The following is a 27,651-nucleotide window of genomic DNA, read 5'->3' on the forward strand; positions in this document are numbered from 1 at the left end:
TCAGCTTTAGCTAATCTGATTTGTGCCCTGCAGATTCTGCAGACAGCATTATATTCTTCTTTAGATATGCCTCCCTCTTTCCATTTTATAAACATTTTTTTCTTCCTTTTTAGCATGTGCTTAAGTTCTGTGTTCACCCATCCTGGTTTCCTTAAATGCTTCCTATTCTTCCCTCTTTTCGGAATTGTTAACAACTGTGCTTTGAGAATTTCATTTTTCAAGATTTCCCATCCTTCCTGGACATTTTTGTCTTTAAGGATATCCAGCCATTGGATTCCTCCAATTATCTTTCTGAATCCCTTAAAATCTGCCTTTCTGAAATCTAACCTTGACGTCTGAGTCTTCACAGGTCTTCCGCCTCTAGTTATCCAAAATTCTAAAATAGCATGGTCGCTACCTCCTAGGGTTCCAGCCACTTTTACCTCCTCAACCATTTCCTCCCTGTTTATAAGGATTAGATCCAAGGTAGCAGTTCCCCTTGTTTTCTCCCCTACCTTTTGGAAGATAAAGTTGTCAGCAAGAGAGGATAAGAATTTCCTTGACCTGTTAGTTTTGCCTGAGAGAGATTCCCAACAAATGTCTGGATAGTTGAAATCTCCCATGACAACTATGTCATATTTTTTGGAGAACTTGGCCATTTGATGCATAAAGAGTTCATCCATATCTTCAGCTTGCACAGGCGGCCTGTAGTAAATGCCTACAATGGTGTCCTTTCCATTGTTCTGTCCTTGTATTCTTACCCAAACAGTTTCCACAGAACTCCCAGTCTCTGAAGCTTCAATCTCTGTGCAGATATATGCGTTTCTAACATACAATGCAACACCCCCTCCTCGTTTATCAAGTCTGTTTCTTGCAAATAAGTTGTATCCTTCTAGTCTTGTATTCCAATCATGTGTATCGTCCCACCAAGTTTCAGTGATTCCAATGACATCATATTTCTTTTCCTGTGTTAGTAGTTCCAATTCTCCTTGTTTGTTGCCCATGCTTTGTGCATTAGTATAGAAACATTTTAGTTTGTGATTGGTTTCTCTTTCTCCAATATTTTTATTAATTAGATTCTTTCGTCTTTGTTCTTCCTTTCCACTTCTAATAGCAGAGTTCTCAATAGCATTTGTCAGGTGTATGGCTTTTTCTGGTCTTTTGCTTCCCTTCCCATGTTGTTCTAGTTTAAAGCTCTCCTTACAAGTGTAGCAAGGCGACTTCCAAATACATGCTTTCCAGTCTTCGTAAGGTGCACCCCATCTCTAGCAAGTAGTCCATCGTATAAGTAGTTCACTCCGTGATCCAGAAATCCAAATCGTTGCTGACGGCACCATCGACGTAGCCAGTTGTTCACCTGCAGAATCTTATTCCACCTCCTTGTTCCATGGCCATCCACTGGGAGGATGGAAGAGAAGACCACCTGCGCTCCCAGTTCTTTCACTTTCTTGCCTAAGTCTTCAAAGTCTCTGCAGATGGTTTCCAGGTCGTTTCTTGCGGTGTCATTTGTCCCCACATGTAGTAGCAGGAAAGGGTAGTCATCTGTAGGTCTGAAGAGTCCTGATATCCTGTCAGACACATCTTTAATTTTTGCACCTGGAAGACAGCATGTGTGCCTCCTAGGGGGAACATACAGTGACCTTCACGTGTAACACTAGTTACTGCATCACACCGGGGTACAGTGTGACGAGCAGGGTGTCAAAGGTCTTATATAGACCTGATGACGCTATGCGGCCAATCACAGCCATGCCACAACCAAGATGGCTACAGCATTACAGTGACTGGTAGGAAATCCCTGCAAGCTTATTGGCTTTCTAAAATATACCAAACGTGGGGCGGGAACTCGAGCTCCCGCTTGAGCATTAAAAAAATACTCGCCAAGTAACGAGCATCCCAAACACCATAATGCTCGAGCGAGGAACGAGTAGTGACGACCATGCTGATGATGGAGCGAGGAACGAGTAGTGACGACCATGCTGATGATGGAGCGAGGAACGAGTAGTGACGACCATGCTGATGATGGAGCGAGGAACGAGTAGTGACGACCATGCTGATGATGGAGCGAGGAACGAGTAGTGACGACCATGCTGATGATGGAGCGAGGAACGAGTAGTGACGACCATGCTGATGATGGAGCGAGGAACGAGTAGTGACGACCATGCTGATGATGGAGCGAGGAACGAGTAGTGACGACCATGCTGATGATGGAGCGAGGAACGAGTAGTGACGACCATGCTGATGATGGAGCGAGGAACGAGTAGTGACGACCATGCTGATGATGGAGCGAGGAACGAGTAGTGACGACCATGCTGATGATGGAGCGAGGAACGAGTAGTGACGACCATGCTGATGATGGAGCGAGGAACGAGTAGTGACGACCATGCTGATGATGGAACGAGGAACAAGTAGTGACGAGCATGCTGATGATGGAGCGAGGAACAAGTAGTGACGAGCATACTTGCTCATCACTACTTGTTACATTACTGAGATCCGAGATGACGGAGAAGATTCTATCAACATCGAACAGCTGTAAACCCGAGTCAGGATAAGGTGTCCCCGAAGGCAATAAAAGACATAGAAAAACCCAAACCTAAAATTGTGCCTGAAATTGTAACAGTGGCTGATTAAAAATGTAAACTTTATTAAATACGAAATATAAAAAAATATAGTAAAATCCCAAAGTACAGACACAAGAACAAATTGGTGAATGAGCCACTGTAGGAATCCCAATAGTAAAAACACACACTCATAGGACAACATGTATAATGAATACACACATGCCAGAGCCGGTATGTCACTCTCCACAAGGAGAAGCGTTACCCCTTAGACCTCAGTCCAGAGCCTTGCACCTAGCCAGATCAGTTCTCATACTTTACACTGACGAGGGGCAATACCCCGAAACACTGTGTCTGCAAATTAAGATTCTGATTTGGCTTTTATCCTAACTCACATTTCAAGGCCCGTTAAAGGGTCGATGGTGACTTGTAGGATTGCTTCTTCCAATAGGTGGCGCTATAGAGTTCAAGTCCTCTTCGTCTCTGAAGAGGCAATTTGCACATACCTAATGAAGGCATAGACAAAGTATATACTTTATGCATGTGATTTAGCATGCGATCACCCAACTAGTATGACCATATAGTAATGGAGATTATAGAGCTTTGCATAATATAACCTACAGATGAGTCACAAACAGTAACAGAACAGGGTATAGGTAATAGTGAACAAATACCCGACGTGCGTTTCACAAATGGTATTTGGTGGGTGAGTTTGTGCGTCATAGTTAATAGTAAACAATCACCTGCCGTCCACGTGATGGAAATGACAATGTGACTCATTAGAAGCGGCTATCTTATACTGCTCCATGACCCGGTTCTCGTACTCACTTGCCCATTACAAGCACTTTTAGTGGTGGACAGGGGGAGCATGGGCAGTCTAACCATCCAATATTAGGTACTGTAGTCTTTTTCCCATGGACTTCGGTGCGCACTGTGTAAGCCAGTTTTCTTTTCAGACATGCTGATCTAGTTACTTTGACAGATTTTTGACCATTTTTCCTGCTTCCAACACATAAACTTTAATGATTACTTGTCACTTCCTCCACAAATTGAGTTAAATACCTTGTACATAGCCCTGAGCTCCCCTGATTCTCCTGCTGTTTTCCGTTTTGCACTGCGTCATTCTGTTGAGGAGATATAAAGATTTGTTCCTTCTGGAGCGCACCATGTGAAATCTCTACTCTGCAGTCCAGCTGGGCTTTCTTCTGAGTCTTGGCTGGGGACATTCGCTTTCACCCCTCCCAGACGCTGCTTATCACAGCTCGGCATCTGATCTAGCAGTCTGAAGCTGACAAGCTGTGATTATCAGCATCTGGGAAGGCTGGAGAATGCACATGTCCCCAGAGACGGCTGAAGAACTCAGAGATTTCACATAGTGTGCGCTAGGAGGAACAATTGTGAATATCTCTGCAATGGAGTGATGCAGCACAGAGCAGAAAAATCATCAGAACTCAGGGATTTTAACAGGGTATTTATCTCAATTTTTTTGTTTTCTAGTAGGTGACTAGTCCTCTTTAAAGTGCACCTGTAATTTAGGATTTACCCCCTTCATGTGCCTTCAGAGCTATTGCAGTCATCTAAGGTTTCCTATCATGCCATTAGGCATACTGAGGACATGATTACGGTGCCTGGAGCTCAACTGCTCCTGGATGTAGGAACACCTTTGTGACCAGTCAATCTTATTTACATACGGTAATGAAATGGTAAAACTCAATTTTTAATTGTGTGTACACTTTTCTACACTAAGGCCATGATAGGAGGCTGTAGAGAGAGAAATGGCACAGGTGGTACATTAAGGGGGTAAATCCTGATGGCAGGTTCCCTTTAAGAACTGTCTGTTTGCTTTCTAATCTCTGCCACCCCTGACTTGTGCCAATGTCACCAATCTATGTGTTATTCTCTTTACCCGTCATTGTGTTAATGTTAAGGCATGTAGTTGTCTTCCTTATTACCGGGACTTTCACTGACGAGGGTCTTCATTGGGAGCTCCATTATAGAAATTTAGAAATGCCTTTTGTGTTGTAGAAAAAAGTCACATCCAATTTATCTTTCTTCCTTATAGATCCTGAGAATAACGGTTTATCACTAAATTGTAAAAAAGAAGATATCTGGAAGCAGTCTAATGGAGAATCCCTCATTCCCCTTCATGGACCTCCTGGACTTCACAGCACTTCACTTTCTTATACTCCTCCTAATCATGAGGAACCCTCTCCTGAGCAATCTCACATTGTTACCACAATTCCAGGTGACAACGTGGATACAAGATTTCAGGGTGACAAGCAACTTACTACAAGTTCAGATTTTTTAAGACAAAGAAAGCACAAAGGAGAGAAGCCATACTCCTGTTCAGAATGTGGGAAATGCTTTCCAAAAAAATCAAAATTTGTTATACATCTGAGACTTCACACAGGAGAGAAGCCATTTTCATGTTCGGAATGTGAGAAGTCCTTCACAAATAAATGGACTCTTATTATACATCAGAGAATTCACACAGGTGAGAACCTGTATTCATGTTCAGAATGTGAGAAATGCTTTACAGATAAAGGGAGGCTCATTAAACATCAAAGAATTCACACAGGAGAGAAGCCATATTCATGTTCAGAATGTGGGAAATGCTTTAAAAATAAAGGGAGTCTTATTATACATCAGAGAATTCACACAGGAGAGAAGCCGTATTCATGTTCAGAATGCGGTAAGTCTTTTATAGACAAAGGGTATCTTACTAAACATCAGAAAGTTCACTCAGGAAAGAAGCCATATTCATGTTCAGAATGTGGAAAATGCTTTAAAAATAAAGGGAGTCTTATTACACATCAGAAAATTCACGCAGGAGAAAATCTGTATTCCTGTTCAGAATGTGGGAAATCTTTTATATATAAAACAAGTCTTGCTACACATGAGAAAATTCACACAGGAGAGAAGCCGTATTCATGTTCAAAATGTGGGAAATCTTTTGTATATAAATCAAAGCTTGATACACATGAGAAAACTCACACAGGAGAGAAGCCGTATTCATGTCCACTGTGTGGGAAATGTTTTAAACAAAAAAAATATTTTGTTTCTCATCAGAGGAGTCACACTGGAGAGAATCCATATTCATGTACAGAATGTGGGAAATGTTTTGCAGATAAATCTTGTTTTGTTGTACATCAAACAACTCACACCGGGGAGAAACCGTTTTCATGTTTACAATGTGGCAGGTGCTTTTCACATAAATCACTGTTTCTTAAACATCAGATAATTCACACAAGAGAAAAGCTTTATTCATGTTCCGAATGTGGGAAATCTTTTCCAAGTAAATCAAAACTTACTATACATGAGAAAATTCACACTGGAGAGAAGCCGTATTCATGTCCATTGTGTGAGAGACGTTTTATACAAAAATATAATCTTGTTCTACATAAGAGAATTCACACTCGAGAGACTCGAGAGAAGCCGTATTCATGTTCAGAATGTGAGAAATCTTTTACATGTAAATCACATCTTGCGACACATGAGAGAATTCATACTGGAGAGAAGCCGTATTCATGTTCAGAATGTGGGAAATCTTTTACATGTAAATCAAGTCTTGCGACACATGAGAGAATTCACACTGGAGTGAAGCCGTATTCTTGTTCAGAATGTGGGAAATCTTTTATATGTAAATCAAGGCTTGCGACACATGAGCAAATTCACACAGGTGGAAAGCCATATTCATGTTCCGAATGTGGGAAATCTTTTCCAAGTAAATCAAAACTTACTATACATGAGAAAATTCACACTGGAGAGAAGCCGTATTCATGTCCATTGTGTGAGAGACGTTTTATACAAAAATGTAATCTTTTTCTACATAAGAGAATTCACACTCGAGAGACTCGAGAGAAGCCGTATTCATGTTCAGAATGTGGGAAATCTTTTACATGTAAATCACATCTTGCTACACATGAGAGAATTCACACTGGAGTGAAGCCGTATTCATGTTCACACTGTGAGAAATGCTTTACACATAAATCAAGTCTTGTTAAACATGAGAGAATTCACACTGGAGTGAAGCCGTATCCATGTTCAGAATGTGGGAAATCTTTTATATGTAAATCAAGTCTTGCTACACATGAGCGAATTCACACTGGAGTGAAGCCGTATTCATGTTCTGAATGTGGGAAATCTTTTACAAGTAAATCAAAACTTACTAGACATGAGAAAATTCACACTGGAGAGAAGCCGTAATCATGTCCACTGTGTAAGAGACGTTTTATACAAAAATATGATCTTGTTCTACATACAGTAAGAGAACTCACGAAGCAATGAAACTGTAGTTATGTTCACTGTGTTTTTAAAAATGTAATAAACGGTTGAAGGCCCAGGAGTGTCGTACATGTATTTTCAGGGCAGTTAAAGGCATTGGAACACTTTAAATTTTTGCTGAATCGATTTGGTTCCGAATCACAATTTATGGGCAAATTGAATCCAAAACAAATTTGGGGGAAAAAGTTAAAATGATCTGGATGTTTAAAGAGGATGTGCCACCAGCTTGAACATGTTAAACTGCTCACATCATGGCATAGTGGCTGCAGAGCTCAATAATGTCCATTTTAAATTTTAGTTCTCCACCTTGTGAACTTACTGGCTTGTAAAGATTAGGTTAAACTTTAACATAAGCCCAACTGGGTGTTCTCAGAGATTTGTCTCTAGGAGTATGTACTTTTTTCTCTGCATGGGCTTGAGCAGTCATAAGCTGGCAGCAAAGCACTTTAAAAAAAGAACACGCCCCACAAAATAATGACCTGACAGTATGTTCTCCTCATCGATCTCTGCAGAACTGTGTACAAAGTACCATGAGTAGAGCAGAGATGAGTGTGATTACTCTTCTTCAGCTTTCATTTCATGGCAGTCAGTGTGAGGAGGGGGCTAAAAAGCAAACCTGATATGTCTCAATACAAATACCGTATATACTTGAGTATAAGCCGAGATTTTCAGCCCATTTTTTAAGGCTGAAAGTCCCCCCTCTTGGCTTATACTCGGGTAATATACCAGGGGGGTTGGCGGGGGAGCGCGGGTGTCAGATCATACTCACCCCCTCCTGGCACGGTCTCTGCAGTCCCTGCTTCTCCCATGGTCTCCGGCGCCTGTGTTCAGCGGTCACGTGGTACCGCTCATTAAAGTCATGAGTATGCGCATATTCATGACTTTAATGAGCGTTATGTGACCGCTGAACACTGGAAGAGCTGCAGCCCTGGAGATCATGGGAGAAGCAGGGGCTGCAGAGACGCGCCAGGAGGAGGGGGGGAGCCATGCGATATTCACCTGTCCCCATTCCACCGTCACACGCCGCTCTGTCCTCCACGTTCTTTGGCTGTGACGTTCAGGTCAGAGGGTGCGATGACGTAGTTTGTTCACGCCCTCTACCTGAACAGTCACTGCAGAGACCCGGAAGACAGTAGCGTGTGGCGGTGGAACGGGGATAGGTAAATATCGCAGGTGCTGGGGCCCTGAGCCAGCAGCGACACCGGCACCTGGCCCCCATAGCACGCCGGTGTTCCTGCCTGCTCAGGACACTGGCACCTGGCTCCCAACGACGAGAGATGAGTATGTCATTTTTTTTTTTATTCGCAGCAGCATATTGGGCCTATTCTATGGAGCATCTTATGGGGCCATAACCTTTATGGAGCAGCATATTGGCCCATAACCTTTATGGAGCAGCATATGAGGCATATGCTATGGAGCATCTTATGGGGCCATAACCTTTATGGAGCAGCATATTGGGCCATAACCTGTATGGGGCATATTATTCTATGGAGCATCTTATGGGGCCATTATTAACCTTTGTGCAACATTATATGGGGTGTATTTTGTATGGAGCATCTTATGAGGGCCCATCATGACCTGTACGGAGCATTATATTGGGCTTCTGATTCAATATGGATATTCAAAAACATTTAACCTACTGATGTCTCAATTAATTTTACTTTTATTGGTATCTATTTTTATTTTTGAAATTTACCATTAGCTGCTGTATTTTCCACCCTAGGCTTATACGCAAGTCAATAGGTTTTCCCAGTTTTTTTGTGACAAAATTGGGGGCCTCGGCTTATACTCGGGTCGGCTTAAACTCGAGTATATTCTGTACCTATGCAGCTCTCTTTCCACAGTGCTGTGAGCCCTACTATATCCCCTCCCCCCACACTGACTGCCTTGAGATTAAAGCTGATGAAAAATAGAAAAACACGGCACTCAATGAGGAGAGAGGTGCACAAGTCGGGTATCCAGCCACCTAACAATGTAGTACAAAAACTTGGCACTCAAAAAGAAAAATTGGTTTGACAGTTCCTTTATTGTAAAAGGCATCCAGTTGAGTACATTCCTTTAAACGTTTTCGGTCATACAATTGACCTTCATCAGAAACAGAATTTTTTCACAGTTGGTTTTAACTAGAATGAGTTTACAAAAGGACAAGGCATTATAATTAGTGAACAAATGAATATATAACAAATATCAAAGCAACAGGATGCTGATGATAAACGTCTAAACATCATGTATAGTTTAAACAAGAAGTTGATGACTAAATAAAAACTGAAATAGCGAATCCTGAGATAAGGTTCAAGTGAGCCTAGTGAGACTCCACAGGTTCCAAGGGCGGTGATGGAAAGTCCGTGCTGTGATGGTTTGTAAGGAACATATTATGTAAGAAATGTGCCCTAGGATGTTTAAAACAGGCAACAAGTGTGACACTAAACAAAAAGGATACTGTGAAATTCGTGGTCGGTACTACTTGGTGTGCAACACCACATAAAAGGTGATAGCCGACTGGAATGAGTGCCAAGATAGGTGCCTGAGAGGAGCTGTAATGGAAAATTCCATATATTATTATTAAAGAACCGCTGGCGTGAGTAGGCACTATTCAGAAATTCCTTTTTGGTTAGTGTCACACTTGTTGCCTGTTTTAAACATCCTAGGGCACGTTTCTTACATATGTTCCTTACAAACCATCACAGCACGGCTATTTCAGTTTTTATTTAGTCATCGACTTCTTGTTTAAACTATACATGATGTTTATACGTTTATCATCAGCATCCTGTTGCTTTGATATTTGTTATATATTCATTTGTTCACTAATTATAATGCCTTGTCCTTTTGTAAACTCATTCTAGTTAAAACCAACTGTGAAAAAATTCTGTTTCTGATGAAGGTCAATTGTATGACCGAAAACGTTTAAAGGAATGTACTCAACTGGATGCCTTTTACAATAAAGGAACGGTCAAACCAATTTTTCTTTTTGACTGCCAAGTTTTTGTACTACACTAAAGCTGATGAAGTTATAGTAATCACTTAGTTTAGCTCTGCTCCAAACATTTATAATCACTCTGCAGTGAGATCTGTGAGGAGATCAGACTGTCTGTCATTACATGTCTCACATAGGAGAAAACCTGCTCTAAGCTATTGTGACAGTGTCCCACTGTACAGTATGTTGGTGCCTGCTTACAATTGGTCGACGTCATAAAGGCAAAGAAGCACTTCGTCCTCCAAGAAAAAATTCTCTATCACCCCCATTATCATAAACTTAAACTTTACAAGCTGATATCTCCACGTCAGGATTAATTAAAAAAAATAGAAACTTTGTTTTATTATTATTTATTTAGCACCATTAATTCCATGGTGCTGTACATGAGAATTCAGCTGTGCAGCCATTATTCCAAGATGTGACAGTTTAGCATGCTCATACTGTTGAAAGATCCTCTTTAAAGTCATATTGGGGGAATGTCAGCAGAAGGTTTCCTACAAAATTAAGATTAATATTGGAAAAATAATATTTTGTCTATAAGTGACTCACGATCGGTTAATCAAAAAAAAAAAAGATGTATTTAACAAAAAAAAAAAAAACAGTTCTAGGGAATAACCTGGTAAACAAGAAGTGGAGATTAAATACTGTGTGAAACGTAATAATTTTATTTAATCTCTTTTTCCATTCTGTCAATCCGAACAGCACTCCAGGAGGTAGTCCTTTCATGACCTTTGATGGGACCAGATTGCAGAGAGGTTAAAATTCCCCTCCCACCTCCACTCTACATTGTTTTTCCTGTCCCCACAAGGGATAGTCACATGAGAGGTTGCTCCTAGAGTGAAGATATTTTATTCTGTGGAGCTCCAGAATACGGACTCAGACTAATCAGTGGGGGGGGGGGGGTATTTCAGTCTTCACTGTACCCCTGTCAAGCAGTCTGGGGCCAACACCCTCTGGGTAGAGGTCCCTTAGCCATCAGTTGCTCTATCAGAGTACAGATTCAAGGGGATCTGGGGGTCTCAGCCTTCCCATTGTCACGGAGTCCAAGCCGACAACTCTCTGGGTAGAGGTCCCTTAAGGCCCAGTCACACATAGCGATCTCGCTAGCGAGATCGCTGCTCAGTCACAAGTTTTGTGACACAACAGCAATCTCACCAGCGAGATCGCTGTGTGTGACAGCGATCGGTGTCCGGCCCCCCTGCTGGTATTACTGATCACTGCAGGAAAGCCCAGGACATTTTTTGTTCGCTGGTCTCCTGCTGGCCAGCACGCATCGCTGCGTGTGACCGGCGGGAGCCCAGCGATCAGCTGGTAACTAATGTACACATCGGGTATCCAAGGGACGTGCGTGCTGGTAACAGAACACAGCGATGCCGCGCACTCGGCGTTGCTGTGCTGATCGCTGGTGAAGCTGTCTGTGTGACAGCTCACCAGCGATCCTGACACGTTGATATCGTTGTCGGGATCGCTGGTAAAGCGTCATGTGTGACGGGGCCTTAAGTCAACAGCCAGTCTGTGCACCGTCTGCAATAATGCAGCATTCCTGGATGTGACGCCGCTTCGCTCCATGGTGGACTTCCCTTGTTCCTCTAATGGGAAGTGCAGGCAGCACAGGTAAGTGCACAGTGTAAATGTGGTCTTTAATGGCTAGGCCTCCGGGCTGATACTAGCCTCTTGCCTTTATGTTAAAGCTGGACCTGGTGTCTCATGTGCTGAAGTTTGGCTTCAGGTACGAACTCTAGGCCTTGGACCTCCAGGCTAAAGTTTGGCCGAATGTCTGGGCTACCTCTCCTGATTGACTTCAGTTAGTCGCATGTCATGGCTGCACAGGACCTCGTGATTGGGCTTAAGAGTTTGACTTTTGCCGAGAAGAGGCGTAGCTAGGGGTTTGGTTCAGGGGGGGCGAAACTTCCGAGTGGTCCCCTAACCAGGTAACCTTGATTACAACTAGGTGACGCACCCTAATAGTGGATTTAGGAGAACCTCAACAGATGACCACGCTGTTACTATCAAAAATCTCTATACAAAGACCAACACTGACATTACTGCCATATGGTGACATATAGTGGTAGATACCAGTCCTGCAGAACATGTAAGATTACAGCACAGTTATTGATGGTGACTTACAGATGACGTTCTTTGTGTTGGAGTTGTTCACTTTTCCAGTCTTTTCCCTCTGGTCCAGACGAACATGACGACTTCTCCAGCAGCAGAGATCACAACAAAGACACATCTGACATCACACGTTTCCGGCACCGTACCCATCTACCCCCAACCTGCACAAACTCCACATCCTGCTGATACCCCAATACTGAGCCGCTGCTGCCGTATGTGCCCTATTACTGCACTTACAGTGTGCTGCTGTGTACCCTCTAATTTTCCTCCCACTGGAGCACTAGATTCCCCTTTCATTGCACTCATAAAGTATGAAGTCAACAAAAGTGCCTCACAAACACTAAGATACCCCTACAGTGAATTCCTCCATAGTACCGATCTGCAAACAATGTCCTATGGAAACAACAGTGTGGAAACCACACAAAATACGACAACCAGGTCAAAAGTGTATCATAACAAATTACTTTTATTAGTAAGACATGGACAAAAGACAGGAAAAATGGGGAGACAGATATGGTGAACAATAAAGTGCGACCGTGCTACCAAGACGCGCCGCAGGCCCACCCAAATGCACACAATATAATGTTGACACAATAATAAGCTGAAGAATAACAGCAGTGAAATATATCACATCAATATAACAAGTGGAATTGTTTAATTAATTGTATATATTGATATATTTATATAATTATTTAACACCCCTACAGTCGCCCTCAATGATACAAGGGGTTTAATCCATCATAGTATATCCCATAGTGTCACGCTGGCCGCTCCAAAATTCACTCCATGTATCCTGAATGTGAATAGCAACCATAACGCCACAACTACAGGGTTAATAAATTCCCTCCGGACTCCCGTATAACTGGTATAGTAACCAAATATTAAACCTAATTCCACAATCAGATAAACAAGGCTAGTAGCCCTAGATGGAGGATATGAAAAATTGCTTCTCCATACCCGGGGTGGAGCTGCAACTATCACAGTGTAACAAGGGGTGGAGGGAAAGGAGACTAACAGGAACAGGCACTGCAGAGGGGATGAACGCCCGATAATTACCTGTATTGACTTGTGCAGTAAGGCGGGCAGGCGGGTGGACAGGCGGCGCGTCTCCCTGACGCGCGTTTCGGAGACAAGCTCCTTCGTCAGGGGGTGTCATGTGAGAGGGAGTGAACAGTTTAAAAGAGCGCTGGACCGGAAGGCCTATGACGTACCCCGGAAGTGACGCATGCGCCACCAGGACAACCCAGGATGCAAAGCGACCGCCGCGTCATGCAGTGGGAGGCTCCGGAGATTCTCCGGAGTCCACCACTCGCATAGAGACGCCGCGGTCACCATACACGCCCGGGGCATGGTGTGCACGCGTCACAGGATACTGACATGGCCAGGGTGGAATACATACTGGATCCAACAAATAGGGGGAAGGAGTAATGTTACATAAATATAGCCCCATATGTGCTCAATATTGGAAATACCCCGGTCAATGAGTTGCCAACATATTTTAGATATATTACAACATCCATATATATCGATAATTGGATAGAAAAAAATCATTTACAAAAACCCGATAAAATTATCATAAATGGCAGAATATTAATGTAGCAAGACAAAGGGAGTTATAAGAAGAAATACAGATATATTGATCCACAAATCTATGTCTCACATGTCACCATAAGTAAATCATATAATGCAGTACAGAACTTATTGGAGACAAGTCATAATTATCATGTTACTACATATTGTATATCAGACAGCAGATGATGTTATTACAATGCGCATAAATCCAACTAAATCTATTGGATCGCATCACTTGAGATTGTAAACTATGTAGAAGTACTCCACTATAGGGCACAATGTCCTCCATGTCACATTGTGCCCTATAGTGGAGTACTTCTACATAGTTTACAATCTCAAGTGATGCGATCCAATAGATTTAGTTGGATTTATGCGCATTGTAATATCATCTGCTGTCTGATATACTCATTGACCGGGGTATTTCCAATATTGAGCACATATGGGGCTATATTTATGTAACATTACTCCTTCCCCCTACTTGTTGGATCCAGTATGTATTCCACCCTGGCCATGTCAGTATCCTGTGACGCGTGCACACCATGCCCCGGGCGTGTATGGTGGCCGCGGCGTCTCTATGTGAGTGGTGGACTCCGGAGAATCTCTGGAGCCTCCCACTGCATGACGCGGCGGTCGCTTTGCGTCCTGGGTTGTCCTGGTGGCGCACGCGTCACTTCCGGGGTACGTCATAGGCCTTCCGGTCCAGCGCTCTTTTAAACTGTTCACTCCCTCTCACATGACACCCCCTGACGAAGGAGCTTGTCTCCGAAACGTGCGTCGGGGAGACGCGCCGCCTGTCCACCTGCCTGCCCGCCTTACTGCACAAGTCAATACAGGTAATTATCGGGCGTTCATCCCCTCTGCAGTGCCTGTTCCTGTTTGTCTCCTTTCCCTCCACCCCTTGTTACACTGTGATAGTTGCAGCTCCACCCCGGGTATGGAGAAGCAATTTTTCATATCCTCCATTTAGGGCTACTAGCCTTGTTTATTTGATTGTGGAATTAGGTTTAATATTTGGTTACTATACCAGTTATACGGGAGTCCGGAGGGAATTTATTAACCCTGTAGTTGTGGCGTTATGGTTGCTATTCACATTCAGGATACATGGAGTGAATTTTGGAGCGGTCAGCGTGACACTATGGGATATACTATGATGGATTAAACCCCTTGTATCATTGAGGGCGACTGTAGGGGTGTTAAATAATTATATAAATATATCACTATATACGATTAATTAAACAATTCCACTTGTTATATTGATGTGATATATTTCACTGCTGTTATTCTTCAGCTTATTATTGTGTCAATGTAAAATATCAGTATTTCTATAATAAAAAAATATATAGATTAATTCTCACATACAGAGTCTAGCTAACAGGCTCTGCTTACTTTAGAGAAGTGACTGAGTTATTCTGAGTTCCTTGCCTCGTACAGCTGTTTCTTACTTGTCAAAGCGTAAAGGTTACTTGTCAAAGCTGTCAAAATGTGACTATTTAGAAATAATGAATGGTTCTAAATATCTCAGACTAAGGTAATGCATAAATAACTGTATGCATATTGTTAAAATAACTAGGGTTCACTTAATATAGAAGAAGTTATGAACATGGAGGCAAGCCACCATATCTGGTTGTAGTTTATAGGTCAAAATAGTATATAAAGCCGACCTAACTCTTGTGCAGGAGATCTCATATCCCTTGAGATTCTCGAACACCCGGATCACAGCTGCTCAAGACTATATGTAAGAACAATGCTTGTTTCCCTCTCCAAATAATTATTGCATGTCATGAACTTACTTTTCTTCATTTTTGTAATCACTTTTTGAATGAACAATTAAAACAAGATTTATTTTATCCTCAATTCAACATTGCTTTTACTTTTTAATTCTCAACCGTGCACTTACTTGAAAGTAAGTAAGGAAGATATATATTTTTCTTCAGTCAACATTATATTGTGTGCATTTGGGTGGGCCTGCGGCGCGTCTTGGTAGCACGGTCGCACTTTATTGTTCACCATATCTGTCTCCCCATTTTTCCTGTCTTTTGTCCATGTCTTACTAATAAAAGTAATTTGTTATGATACACTTTTGACCTCGTTGTCGTATTTTGTATGGTTTCCACACTGTTGTTTCCTTTGCTATGTAACGATGGGTCTTTATGGTCCATTTTTTTTAAAACAGCACATATTTATGGTTAATTTTCATAATATGCTGTTTTTTACCCTTGCTGTGATATTAAACAATGTCCTATGAGGAATGGTTAGGTTGTAAAGGCCCTTTTACATTTAGCGATGCACCAGCGATCCGACCCGGTCAGGATCGCTGGTGCATCGCTAAATGATCGCTAGTGAGCTGTCACACAGCCAGACCTCACAGCGATGCCGCAACGACGCAGCGCACGATACCTTTCACACACAGCAATCCTGGCTTCCTCCCGCCCGCATCCATGCGCCGCTCGTCGTCATAGCAGGAAGCCCAGCAGGAAGCTGACGACGAGAAATGGAGCCGGACATTCTTGCACGATCAGCGATGGACAGGGGGGAGCCGGTCGGACGTAAGCATCACACATAGTGATATCGCTATGTGTAAAACCTCCTTAAAAGGGACTGAGGAGATTTAATGGCCGGAGCCTCTGTATCTGTGTGATATATTCTGTGTCCTGTGAGTAAAGTGTTGTCAGACTGGAAATACATGGAGAAGCAGTGATCTTTTATATGCGCCCATGTAACCAAGGAATTCCAGCCAGCGTCATTCATTCAGACTCCAGCCAACACAGAGCGGACCTCCGAAAACACGGGGTGGTACTGAAAGAGGTACCCCAGCTTGGAAGACCCCGTTACACTGGTGGCAGCCAGCGGGATTTGATACCCCTTCTACAGGAGGAAAGGAATGAATGGAAAATAATTACCAGAAGTTAAAGAGGACTACATTAAAAGACCTGGTGGAAGTCCGAGGGTTGATCGCCAGCAACAAAACAAAAGCGGATTTGATAGCAGCCATCATGGAACACGACAGTGCAGCGCCCCCCAATGTGAATGTGGAGGAGACCGAATTCCAGAGGGAGGTAAGGAACAGACTGGCGTTCTATGGCCCAAACCCTGCAGTAGAGATCATACGAGAGGTGATGGCTGATGTGCGTACTGATCTGAAGGAAAAGATGGCCGAGCGGACCAGGATAGAGCTAGCCAAGATGGAGATGGCAGAGCGGACCAAAGTGGAGCTGGCCAAGATGGAGATGGCAGAGCGGAGAGAGGAGAGTCAGCGAGCAGGGGGAGCTCTGGCCTTCGACCTGGTACCTTCAACAGTAAGCCACAAAAAGATCCAGTATAATGCCTTCCGACAGTTGGGGGAGGCAGAGGAAGACATTGATGGCTTTCTGCAGCACTTTGAGCGGCAGTGTGCCCTTCATCAAGTGAAGCCGGAGGAACGGGTTCAGATTCTGGCCATCAAGCTGACAGGCCGGGCAGCGGACGCCTATTGCACGGTACCTGATGAGGACTGTATGGACTATGAGCGGATCAAAGAAGTGATCTTGGCCCGGTATACGCTGACACCAGAGGCCTATCGCCAAAAGTTCCGCGGACTTATAAAACGAGTAACCGATACCCACACTGAATGGGCCTGTAAATTACGGCGGTCACTGCTACAGTGGGTACAAGGGAGCCAAGCAACCACTAAGGAGGACGTCCTCCAGCTCTTCCTGTTAGAACGATTCTTTAATGGACTAAACCCCGAGACACAAGAATGGCTTCGGGACAGGCGGCCAACGACTCTTGAGGAAGCCGCTCGTCTGGCCGATGAACATCATGATGCCAGGAGGCCGCAGTTGTCCGATCAAAGGTGGTCACTAGGGGCCCGCCCATGGACCTGGAGGGCCCCAAACCACCGAAGATTGTAGGGGGACCAGCTAGAAACCCGGCCTACCACATCTCCCCCTGGGGCGCGATGCCACACCTGTCATCAGCTGGGCCACCTGCAAAGACAATGCCCCAACCGGACTCAGCATACCCAGTGGCCAAAGGCGGGAACAGCTACCTTCAGCCGGGATGCTGTACACTGCCACCAAGGTGAAGCTGACCCGGCATTGGGGGCTACGATTAACCAAGGGGTGGAAGAGATAGAGGAAGTGCTGCATGAAGTAGACCCCGTGCAGGCAGCCCGGGCAGATAATCGACAACAGCATCGACAAGTAGTGTGGGTTAATGGGAAACGTATGCAGGGACTAAGAGATTCCGGGGCAACTTTGACCCTTGTGAAGCCTCATCTCGTCCCGGACCAAGAGAAGACGGACCGGACAGTGGCAGTCCGTGTACCGGATCACAGAGCAGCACCACACAGGGACGAGCCCCACTATAAAACAACAGCTGGTAGTTCTCAAGAAGTATAGGCAGGAGTTACTGCAAATCTCTCATGATATACCCTTGGCCGGGCACTTCGGCGTCAGTCGCACCAGGCATCATCTGACACAAAATATCTTTTGGCCGGGGGTAACCTATGATGTTCGTCAGTACTGCCAGACCTGTGACAGTTGTCAGCGCATTGGCAAGAGGGGGGATCGATGCAAGGCCAAATTATGCCCCCTCCCCATTGTGGAGGAACCATTTAGCTGAGTAGCGGTCGATCTGATAGGGCCGTTAGCCAAACCCAGTCCGTCCGGGAAAAAGTATATATTGACAGTGGTAGATTATGCCACACGGTATTCAGAGGCGGTTGCGTTACCTAAGATACTGGCAGAGACAGTGGCGGCCGCCCTGCTCCAGGTTTTCTCATGGGTTGGATTTTCCCAGGAGATTATCTCGGACCAGGGTACCCAGTTTACAGCAGAGGTGACCAACCAACTGTGGAAGCTGTGCGGCGTAAAGTCCATTAGAAGCGCCCGATACCACCCGCAAACCAATGGGTTGTGTGAATGCTTTAACGGGACATTAAAACAGCTCATTGGGACTTTTACCAGGACCTACAGGGACTGGGAGAAATTCTTGCCACACCTCCTGTTTGCCTATCGGGAGGTGCCCCAAGAATCCACGGTGTTCTCCCCGTTCGAGCTGGTATACGGGAGACGGGTAAGGGGACCCATAGACTTAGTGCTGGAACACTGGGAAGGGGAGGGCTTCATAGAAGGGGTACCTATTGTACCCTATGTGCTGGAATTCCGGGACCGCCTACAGGAGCTGACCCAGGTTGTACGTGAGAACCTGCAGGCGACACAGCGGCGCCAGCGCTTATGGTACGATCGGAGGGCCAGAGAGCGCACTTTGGAAATAGGACAGAAGGTCCTGGTGTTAGAGCCTACTAAGCAGAATAAGTTTCAAGCTGCATGGCAGGGGCCCTACCAGGTAGTGGGGAAAATAGCCGACACAACCTATAATGTCGCCGATTGTAACGACCCCAGGGTTATCAGCATGTTCCACGTGAATATGTTGAAGCCCTACCGGGAGCGCCCTGAAGAGGTAGTGGCCATCTGTGCACCTGAAGCAGAGGATTTAGCCGGACTTCCCTTGCCGGATGTCTTAGGGGAAAGGACTCAGTCTAAAACATGGGACCAGGTACACTTGGGCGAAGACCTAGGCCCCCGGGTGAGACAGCAGGTGGAGGCGTTGTTGAGGCTGCGACAGAAGATGTTTTCAGAGAGACCGGGGTACACTCGCCTGGCACAACACAAGGTTGAGACCCAGGATCAGACCCCCCTGCGACATAACTCCTTCCGCGTCCCTGAGTCTGTACGAGAGGGGATGCGACAAGAGATACAAGAGATGTTGAGTTTAGGGGTCATTGAAGAGTCAAACTGGAGAAGTGGGCAGCAACTAACAGAATGGTTTTTAACAGGGAGAAATGCAAAGTACTACATCTGGGCAATAAAAATGAAAAAAGCATATATAGAATGGGAGGAATAGGGCTAAGTGACAGCACATGTGAAAAAGACTTGGGTATACTAATAGATCACAGACTGAATATGAGTCAACAGTGTGATGCAGCAGCAAAAAAGGCAAATGCAATTCTAGGATGTATTAACAGAAGCATACAGTCTAGATCACGTGAAGTCATTATTTCCCTCTACTCCTCTTTGGTCAGACCTCATCTGGAATATTGTGTCCAATTTTGGGCACCACATTTTAAAAAAAGACATCAACAAACTGGAGCAAGTTCAGAAAAGAGCGACCAGAATGGTGACCGGTCTGCAAACCCTGTCTTATGAGGAAAGGTTGCAGGATTTGGGAATGTTTAGTTTGCAAAAGAGAAGACTGAGAGGAGACTTAATAGCTGTCTACAAATATCTAAAGGGCTGTCACATTGTAGAAGGATCAACTTTATTCTCATTTGCACAAGGAAAGACTAGAAGCAATGGGATGAAGCTGAATGGGAGGAGACACAGATTAGATATTAGAAAAAACTTTTTGACAGAGTGATCAACGAGTGGAACAGGCTGCCACGAGAAGTGGTGAGTTCTCCTTCAATGGAAGTCTTCAAACAGAGGCTGGACAGACATCTAACTGGGATGATTTAGCGAATCCTGCTTTGAGCAGGGGGTTGGACCAGATGGCCCAGGAGGTCCCTTCCAACTCTACGATTCTATGATTCTATGATTCTATGATTCAGATAGTCCCTGGACATCCCCCGTAGTGTTAGTGCCCAAGAAGGATGGGACTACACGGTTTTGTGTAGACTATCGTAAGCTCAATGAGAAAACAGTGACGGATGCATACCCCATGCCGCGTGTGAATGAGTTGTTAGACCGGCTGGCGGGGGCAAAGTATTTGACCACCATCGATCTATGTAAAGGCTACTGGCAGATTCCCCTTAGTCCTGACGCTATTCCCAAGTCGGCATTTGTCACCCCGTTCGGCTTATTCCAGTTTCGAGTTATGCCATTCGGGATGAAGAATGCCCCGGCGACCTTCCAAAGGCTGGCTGACCGGCTTCTGGATGGTCTCCAGGACTATGCTTGTGCCTACCTGGACGACATCGCCATCTACAGTGGGACATGGGAAGAGCATCACCTAGAGGCAGTATTGGACAGGATCCACCAGACCAGAATCACCCTGAACCCAAACAAGTGTCACGTGGGCAAAGCAGAGGTTCAGTATTTAGGGCATTGGGTGGGAAGTGGGAAACAGCGACCAGAACAGCCAAGATTGAGGCCATAGCCAAATGGCCCATCCCACGCACTAAAACCCAGGTCATGGCGTTTCTAGGGACTGCGGGGTATTACAGGAAATTTGTTCCCAATTACAGCAGCGTAGCCAAGCCCCTCACTGATCTGACCCGTAAGAACCAACCCCGCCAGGTAACCTGGACCTCAGAGTGTGAGGAAGCCTTCCGCCAACTAATGGACGCCCTCCCAATACCCCTGTATTGGCCGCACCCGATCCAACTAAACGTTTCCTGGTTCACACAGACGCTTCTATGTTTGGATTGGGGCAGTACTGAGCCAAGCTGGGCCGGACGGTCAAGAACACCCGGTAGCTTACCTGAGTCGGAAACTACTGCCCCGTGAAGTAAGCTATGCTGCCATCGAGAAGGAGTGCCTGGCGGTAGTATGGGCACTCAAGAAGTTGCAACCATATTTGTATGGACGACAGTTTTCCCTCCTAACGGACCATAATCCCCTAGTCTGGCTTAATCGGGTCTCCGGAGACAACGCCAGATTGCTGCCGTGGAGTTTAGCCCTACAACCTCTGGACTTCACCATACACCACAGACCCGGCAAACAAAACGGTAACGCCGATGGACTAAGTCGACAAACGGAACTTGTACCAACCCCATAAACTTCGGTCATCCCCAAACCGATCCGTTGAGGATCAGACTGTGTATGCCGATCGCGTCGCTGAAAAGGGGGAGCCGTGTTACAGAACCACTCAGCACCCAGAATATGTTGTGCAGTTATATGTATGTATAATAGGTTCTATGTGAGATTTATGTCCCTAATGTATCAGCAGTGGCCGCCCTCCCCCCACCTTTGTAATTCCCACAGTAAACATACGCAGGCTCCGGCCACCTGCTGCTTTTGTAATGCATGTCTGGCCTGACGCTTGGCTATTGGCCTGCCCTCTGTATCTGTGTGATATATTCTGTGTCCTGTGAGTAAAGTGTTGTCAGACTGGAAATACATGGAGAAGCAGTGATCTTTTATATGCGCCCATGCACTCAGAGGAATTCCAGCTAGCGTCCTTCATTCAGACTCCAGCCAACGCAGAGCAAACCTCCGAAAACACGGGGTGGTACTGAAAGAGGTACCCCAGCTTGGAAGACCCCGTTACAATACCTGTCTGCAAATATCTGAATGGCTGTCACAGTGTAGAGGGATCATGATTAATATCATCTACACATGGAAGCACGAGAAGCAATGGAATGAAACTGAAAGGGAGAAAATACAGATTAGATATAAAAAAAAAAAGTTGACAGTGAGGGTGATCAATGAGTGGAACTGGTGGCCTCAAGAGGTGGTGGATTCTTCAGTGGAAGTCTTCAAACTTCAGAGGCTGGACAGACGTGTCTGAGATGGTTTAGTGACTCCTGCATTGAGCAGGGGGCTGGACACGAGGACCCTGTAGGTCCCTTCCAACTCTACCTTTCTATGTACTCTCCACACACACAGTATGATGACCCTACATTACCCCATCCCTCAATTGTCCTGGAAAAGTATTGTGACCCCAACAAAGTAAGATCCCCAACTGTGACCCCCACACTGCCAGCCATGCGGCAGTTCAGGGAGATCGTGTCTCCCTGCTCTGGCACAGAGTTTAACTGTATCCATCCTCCATGCAGTATAATGGGCCTAGATGCGATATAAAGGCCTTCACACAGTATGATGGACCCCACACAAACATTAACACTGTATAATTGCTTGCATACAGTTTAAAGGCTCCCACATAAGTCTCCAAATATTAGAGCAGCCCCCAAATAGTCCTCAATACAGCATAATGAACACCATAGTCTATACAGCATAATGCACCCATAGCCTGTACAGTACATTACACCACATAGCCCATACAGTGTAATGCACCTCATACAGCATAATGCACGCCATACAGTATAATGCATCCCATAGCCCCTTACAATATAATGCACTCCATACAGTATAAGGCGTGCCATAGCCCCTTACAGTATAATGCACTCCATACAGTATAATGCATTCCATAGCCCATACAGTATAATGCACTCCATACAGTATAAGGCGTGCCATAGCCCCTTACAGTATAATGCACTACATACAGTATAATGCATTCCATAGCCCATACAGTATAATGCACACCATACAGTATAATGCATCCCATAGCCCACAGTATAATGCATCCCATAGCCCATACAATATAATGCATCCCATACAGTATAATGCATCCCATAGCCCATACAGTATAATGCATCCCATAACCCCTTACAGTATAATGCATCCAATAGCCCATATAATATAATGCATCCCATACAGTATAATGCACCTCATACAGTATAATGCATCCCATAGCCCCTTACAGTATAATGCACTCCATACAGTATAAGGCATGCCATAGCCCCTTACAGTATAATGCACTCCATACAGTATAATGCATTCCATAGCCCATACAGTATAATGCACACCATACAGTATAATGCATCCCATAGCCCACAGTATAATGCATCCCATAGTCCATACAATATAATGCATCCCATACAGTATAATGCATCCCATAGCCCATACAGTATAATGCATCCCATAACCCCTTACAGTATAATGCATCCCATACAGTATAATGCACCTCATACAGTATAATGCATCCCATAGCCCATACAGTATAATGCACCTCATACAGTATAATGCATCCCATACAGTATAATGCACCTCATACAGTATAATGCATCCCATAGCCCCTTACAGTATAATGCACTCCATACAGTATAAGGCGTGCCATAGCCCCTTACAGTATAATGCACACCATACAGTATAATGCATCCCATAGCCCCTTACAGTATAATGCACTCCATACAGTATAAGTTGTGCCATAGCCCCTTACAGTATAATGCACTCCATACAGTATAATGCATCCCATAGCCCCTTACAGTATAATGCACTCCATACAGTATAAGGCGTGCCATAGCCCCTTACAGTATAATGCACTCCATACAGTATAATGCATTCCATAGCCCATACAGTATAATGCACACCATACAGTATAATGCATCCCATAGCCCACAGTATAATGCATCCCATAGTCCATACAATATAATGCATCCCATACAATATAATGCATCCCATAGCCCATACAGTATAATGCATCCCATAACCCCTTACAGTATAATGCATCCCATAGCCCATATAATATAATGCATCCCATACAGTATAATGCACCTCATACAGTATAATGCATCCCATAGCCCATACAGTATAATGCACCTCATACAGTATAATGCATCCCATAGCCCATACAGTATAATGCACCTCATACAGTATAATGCATCCCATAGCCCATACAGTATAATGCACTCCATACAGTATAATGCATCCCCTAGTCCATACAGTATAATGCACCTCATACAGTATAATACATCCCATAGCCTGTACAGTATAATGCACCCCATAGCCCATACAGTATATAACCCCTTCCAAGAGCTAATTTGGCTTGAGATACAAATGATCTTCAATCTGCCATTATTTGTCCAAATTAAATACATACGATACATCGGAGCCAAGAAAATACACACAGCCAATGTCTATCCGTGTACAATTCTTGTCAAATCTCAGATCCCCGGTCACAAGTCTTTATTACACCTACAGAGATAAGACAGTGGGAATGGCTTCTTACATTGCCTAAGACAGAAAGTATTTTACTTGTGAATAGCAAGGTCATCAATTATAGAAACTTGCTGAATTCCATGAAACTAGTTGAACCCAGCGTTCTATGCTTTCTGCAAAAAGGAAAGCTTAACACACAGACCCTTCTATATCAGAGACAGCGCCCGGTGTTATTGCTTTCATGAATAACACTTATAAAGCGAATACTAAATACAGAATTATCAGAGCTATATGGGGAGATGTTGTGGTCGCTCTTTCCAAGGAGAGCTAATTTTGGCTGAGATATACTCTATCTCCAGATCGGCCATTATTGGTTTAAAATTAAAATGAATTAAAATATATATGATGCATCGGAGGCAAGAGAATACACACAGCCAGTGTCTGTGTGTACAATTCTTAAAAAATGAAATTCACCGCACACTTTTTCCATATAAAGATGTAAAGGGGTCATTTTTTTGCACTTAGTGACAACAACAATAGAAAATGGGAAGTAAGGATACTTGAGCGACTATAAATGACTGTATCGGGGTTATCCAAGCTGGGGTACCTCTTTCAGTACGGCCCCGTGTTTTCGGAGGTCCACTCTGCGTTGGCTGGAGTCTGAATGAAGGACGCTGGCTGGAATTCCTCTGAGTGCATGGGCGCATATAAAAGATCACTGCTTCTCCATGTATTTCCAGTCTGACAACACTTTACTCATAGGACACAGAATATATCACACAGATACAGAGGGCCGGCCAATAGAAAAGTGGAAGGCCAGACAAGCATTACAAAAGCCACAGGTGGCCAGGCGCCTGCGTATGTTTACTGTGGGAATTACAAAGGTAGAGGGAGGGCGGACACTGCTGATACATTAGGGACATGCATCTCACATGGAACCTATTATATATACATATAACTGCACAACATATTCTGGGTGCTGAGTGGTTCTGTAACACGGCTCCCCTTTTCAGCGACGCGATCGGCATACACAGTCTGATCCTCAACGGATCGGTTTGGGGATGACCGAAGTTTATGGGGTTGGTACAAGTTCCTTTTGTCGACTTAGTCCATCGGCGTTACCATTTTGTTTGCCGGGTCTGTGGTGGATGGTGAAGTCCAGAGGTTGTAGGGCTAAACTCCACCGCAGCAATCTGGCGTTGTCTCCGGAGAACCCATTAAGCCAGACTAGGTTATTATGGTCCGTTAGGAGGGAAAACTGTCGTCCATACAAATATGGTTGCAACTTTTTGAGTGCCCATACTACCGCCAGGCACTCCTTCTTGATGACCGCATAGCTTACTTCACGGGGCAGTAGTTTCCTACTCAGATAAGCTACCGGGTGTTCTTGGCCGTCCGGCCCGACTTGGCTCAGTACTGCCCCCAATCCAAACATAGAAGCGTCTGTGTGAACCAGGAAACGTTTAGTTGGATCGGGTGCAGCCAATACAGGGGTATTGGTGAGGGCGTCCTTTAGTTGGCGGAAGGCTTCCTCACACTCTGAGGTCCAGGTCACCTGGCGGGGTTGGTTCTTACGGGTCAAATCAGTGAGGGGCTTGGCTACGCTGCTGTAATTGGGAACGAATTTCCTGTAATACCCCGCTGTCCCTAAAAACGCCATGACCTGGGTTTTAGTGCGTGGGATGGGCCATTTGGCTATGGCCTCAATCTTGGCTGGTTCTGGTCGCTGTTTCCCACTTCCCACCCAATGCCCTAAATACTGAACCTCTGCTTTGCCCACGTGACACTTGTTTGGGTTCAGGGTGATTCTGGTCTGGTGGATCCTGTTCAATACTGTCTCTAGGTGATTTAGATGTTCTTCCCATGTCGCACTGTAGATGGCGATGTCGTCCAGGTAGGCACAAGCATAGTCCTGGAGACCATCCAGAAGCCGGTCAGCCAGCCTTTGGAAGGTCGCCGGGGCATTCTTCATCCCGAATGGCCTAACTCGAAACTGGAATAAGCCAAACGGGGTGACAAATGCCGACTTGGGAATAGCGTCAGGACTAAGGGGAATCTGCCAGTAGCCTTTGCATAGATCGATAGTGGTCAAATACTTTGCCCCAGCCAGCCGGTCTAACAACTCATCCACACGCGGCATGGGATATGCATCCGTCACTGTTTTCTCATTGAGCTTACGATAGTCTACACAAAACCGTGTAGTCCCATCCTTCTTGGGCACTAACACTACGGCGGATGCCCAGGGACTATCTGACTCTTCAATGACCCCTAAACGCAACATCTCTTGTATCTCTTGTCGCATCCCCTCTCGTACAGACTCAGGGACGCGGAAGGGGTTTTGTCGCAGGGGGGTCTGATCCTGGGTCTCAACCTTGTGTTGTGCCAGGCGAGTGTACCCTGGTCTCTCTGAAAACATCCTCTGTCGCAGCCTCAACAACGCCTCCGCCTGCTGTCTCTCCCGGGGGCCTAGGTCTTCACCCAAGTGTACCTGGTCCCATGTTTTAGACTGAGCCCTTTCCCCTAAGACATCCAGCAAGGGAAGTCCAGCTAAATCCTCTGCTTCAGGTGCACAGATGGCCACAACCTCTTGAGGGCGCTCCCGGTAGGGCTTCAGCATATTCACGTGGAACATGCGGATAACCCCGGGGTCATCACAATCGGCAACATTATAGGTTGTGTCGGCTATTTTCCCCACTACCTGGTAGGGCCCATGCCATGCAGCTTGGAACTTGTTCTGCTTAGTGGGCTCTAACACCAGGACCTTCTGTCCTATTTCCAAGGTGCGCTCTCTGGCCCTCTGATTGTACCATAAGCGCTGGCGCCGCTGGGTCGCCTGCAGGTTCTCACGTACAACCTGGGTCAGCTCCTGTAGGCGGTCCCGGAATTCCAGCACATAGGGTACAATAGGTACCCCTTCTATGAGGCCCTCCCCTTCCCAGTGTTCCAGCACTAAGTCTACGGGTCCCCTTACCCGTCTCCCGTATACCAGCTTGAATGGGGAGAACCCTGTGGATTCTTGGGGCACCTCCCAATAGGCAAACAGGAGGTGTGGCAAGAATTTCTCCCAGTCCCTGTAGATCCTGGTAAAAGTCCCAATGAGCTGTTTTAATGTCCCGTTAAAGCGTTCACACAAACCATTGGTTTGCGGGTGGTACGGGGCGATTCTAATGGACTTCACGCCGCACAGCTTCCACAGTTGGTTGGTCACCTCTGCTGTAAACTGGGTACCCTGGTCCGAGATAATCTCCCGGGGAAATCCAACCCGTGAGAAAACCTGGAGCAGGGCAGCCGCCAGCGTCTCTGCCAGTATGTTAAGTAACGCAACCGCCTCTGGATACCGTGTGGCATAATCTACCACTGTCAATATATACTTTTTTCCGGACGGACTGGGTTTGGCTAACGGCCCTATCAGATCGACCGATACTCGGCTAAATGGTTCCTCCACAATGGGGAGGGGGCGTAATTTGGCCTT

General features: G+C 45.2%; 2 protein-coding genes and 1 pseudogene across 3 annotated transcripts in view; 2 read left to right on the plus strand and 1 right to left on the minus strand.

Annotated features, from left to right (window-relative positions):
• Window positions 1–6,874, plus strand: part of LOC141074919 (uncharacterized) — a 488,071-nt gene extending 481,197 nt beyond the window's left edge. The window contains exon 9 of the mRNA XM_073562230.1: window positions 4,597–6,874. Coding sequence (XP_073418331.1) covers window positions 4,597–6,740 — 2,144 coding nt within the window. The 3' untranslated portion in view covers window positions 6,741–6,874. The remainder of the gene's footprint in view (window positions 1–4,596) is intronic.
• LOC141074931 (uncharacterized) overlaps window positions 1–27,651 on the minus strand; it is a 1,026,924-nt gene that overhangs the window by 918,481 nt on the left and 80,792 nt on the right. The window lies entirely within an intron of this gene.
• The window catches only part of LOC141074927 (uncharacterized), a 272,961-nt pseudogene that overhangs the window by 174,742 nt on the left and 70,568 nt on the right, over window positions 1–27,651 (plus strand).

This window comes from Dendrobates tinctorius, unplaced genomic scaffold (assembly GCF_039654945.1).
Source record: "Dendrobates tinctorius isolate UK_male_01 unplaced genomic scaffold, ASM3965494v1 ptg000342l, whole genome shotgun sequence".
NCBI classification, from domain to species: domain Eukaryota; kingdom Metazoa; phylum Chordata; class Amphibia; order Anura; family Dendrobatidae; genus Dendrobates; species Dendrobates tinctorius.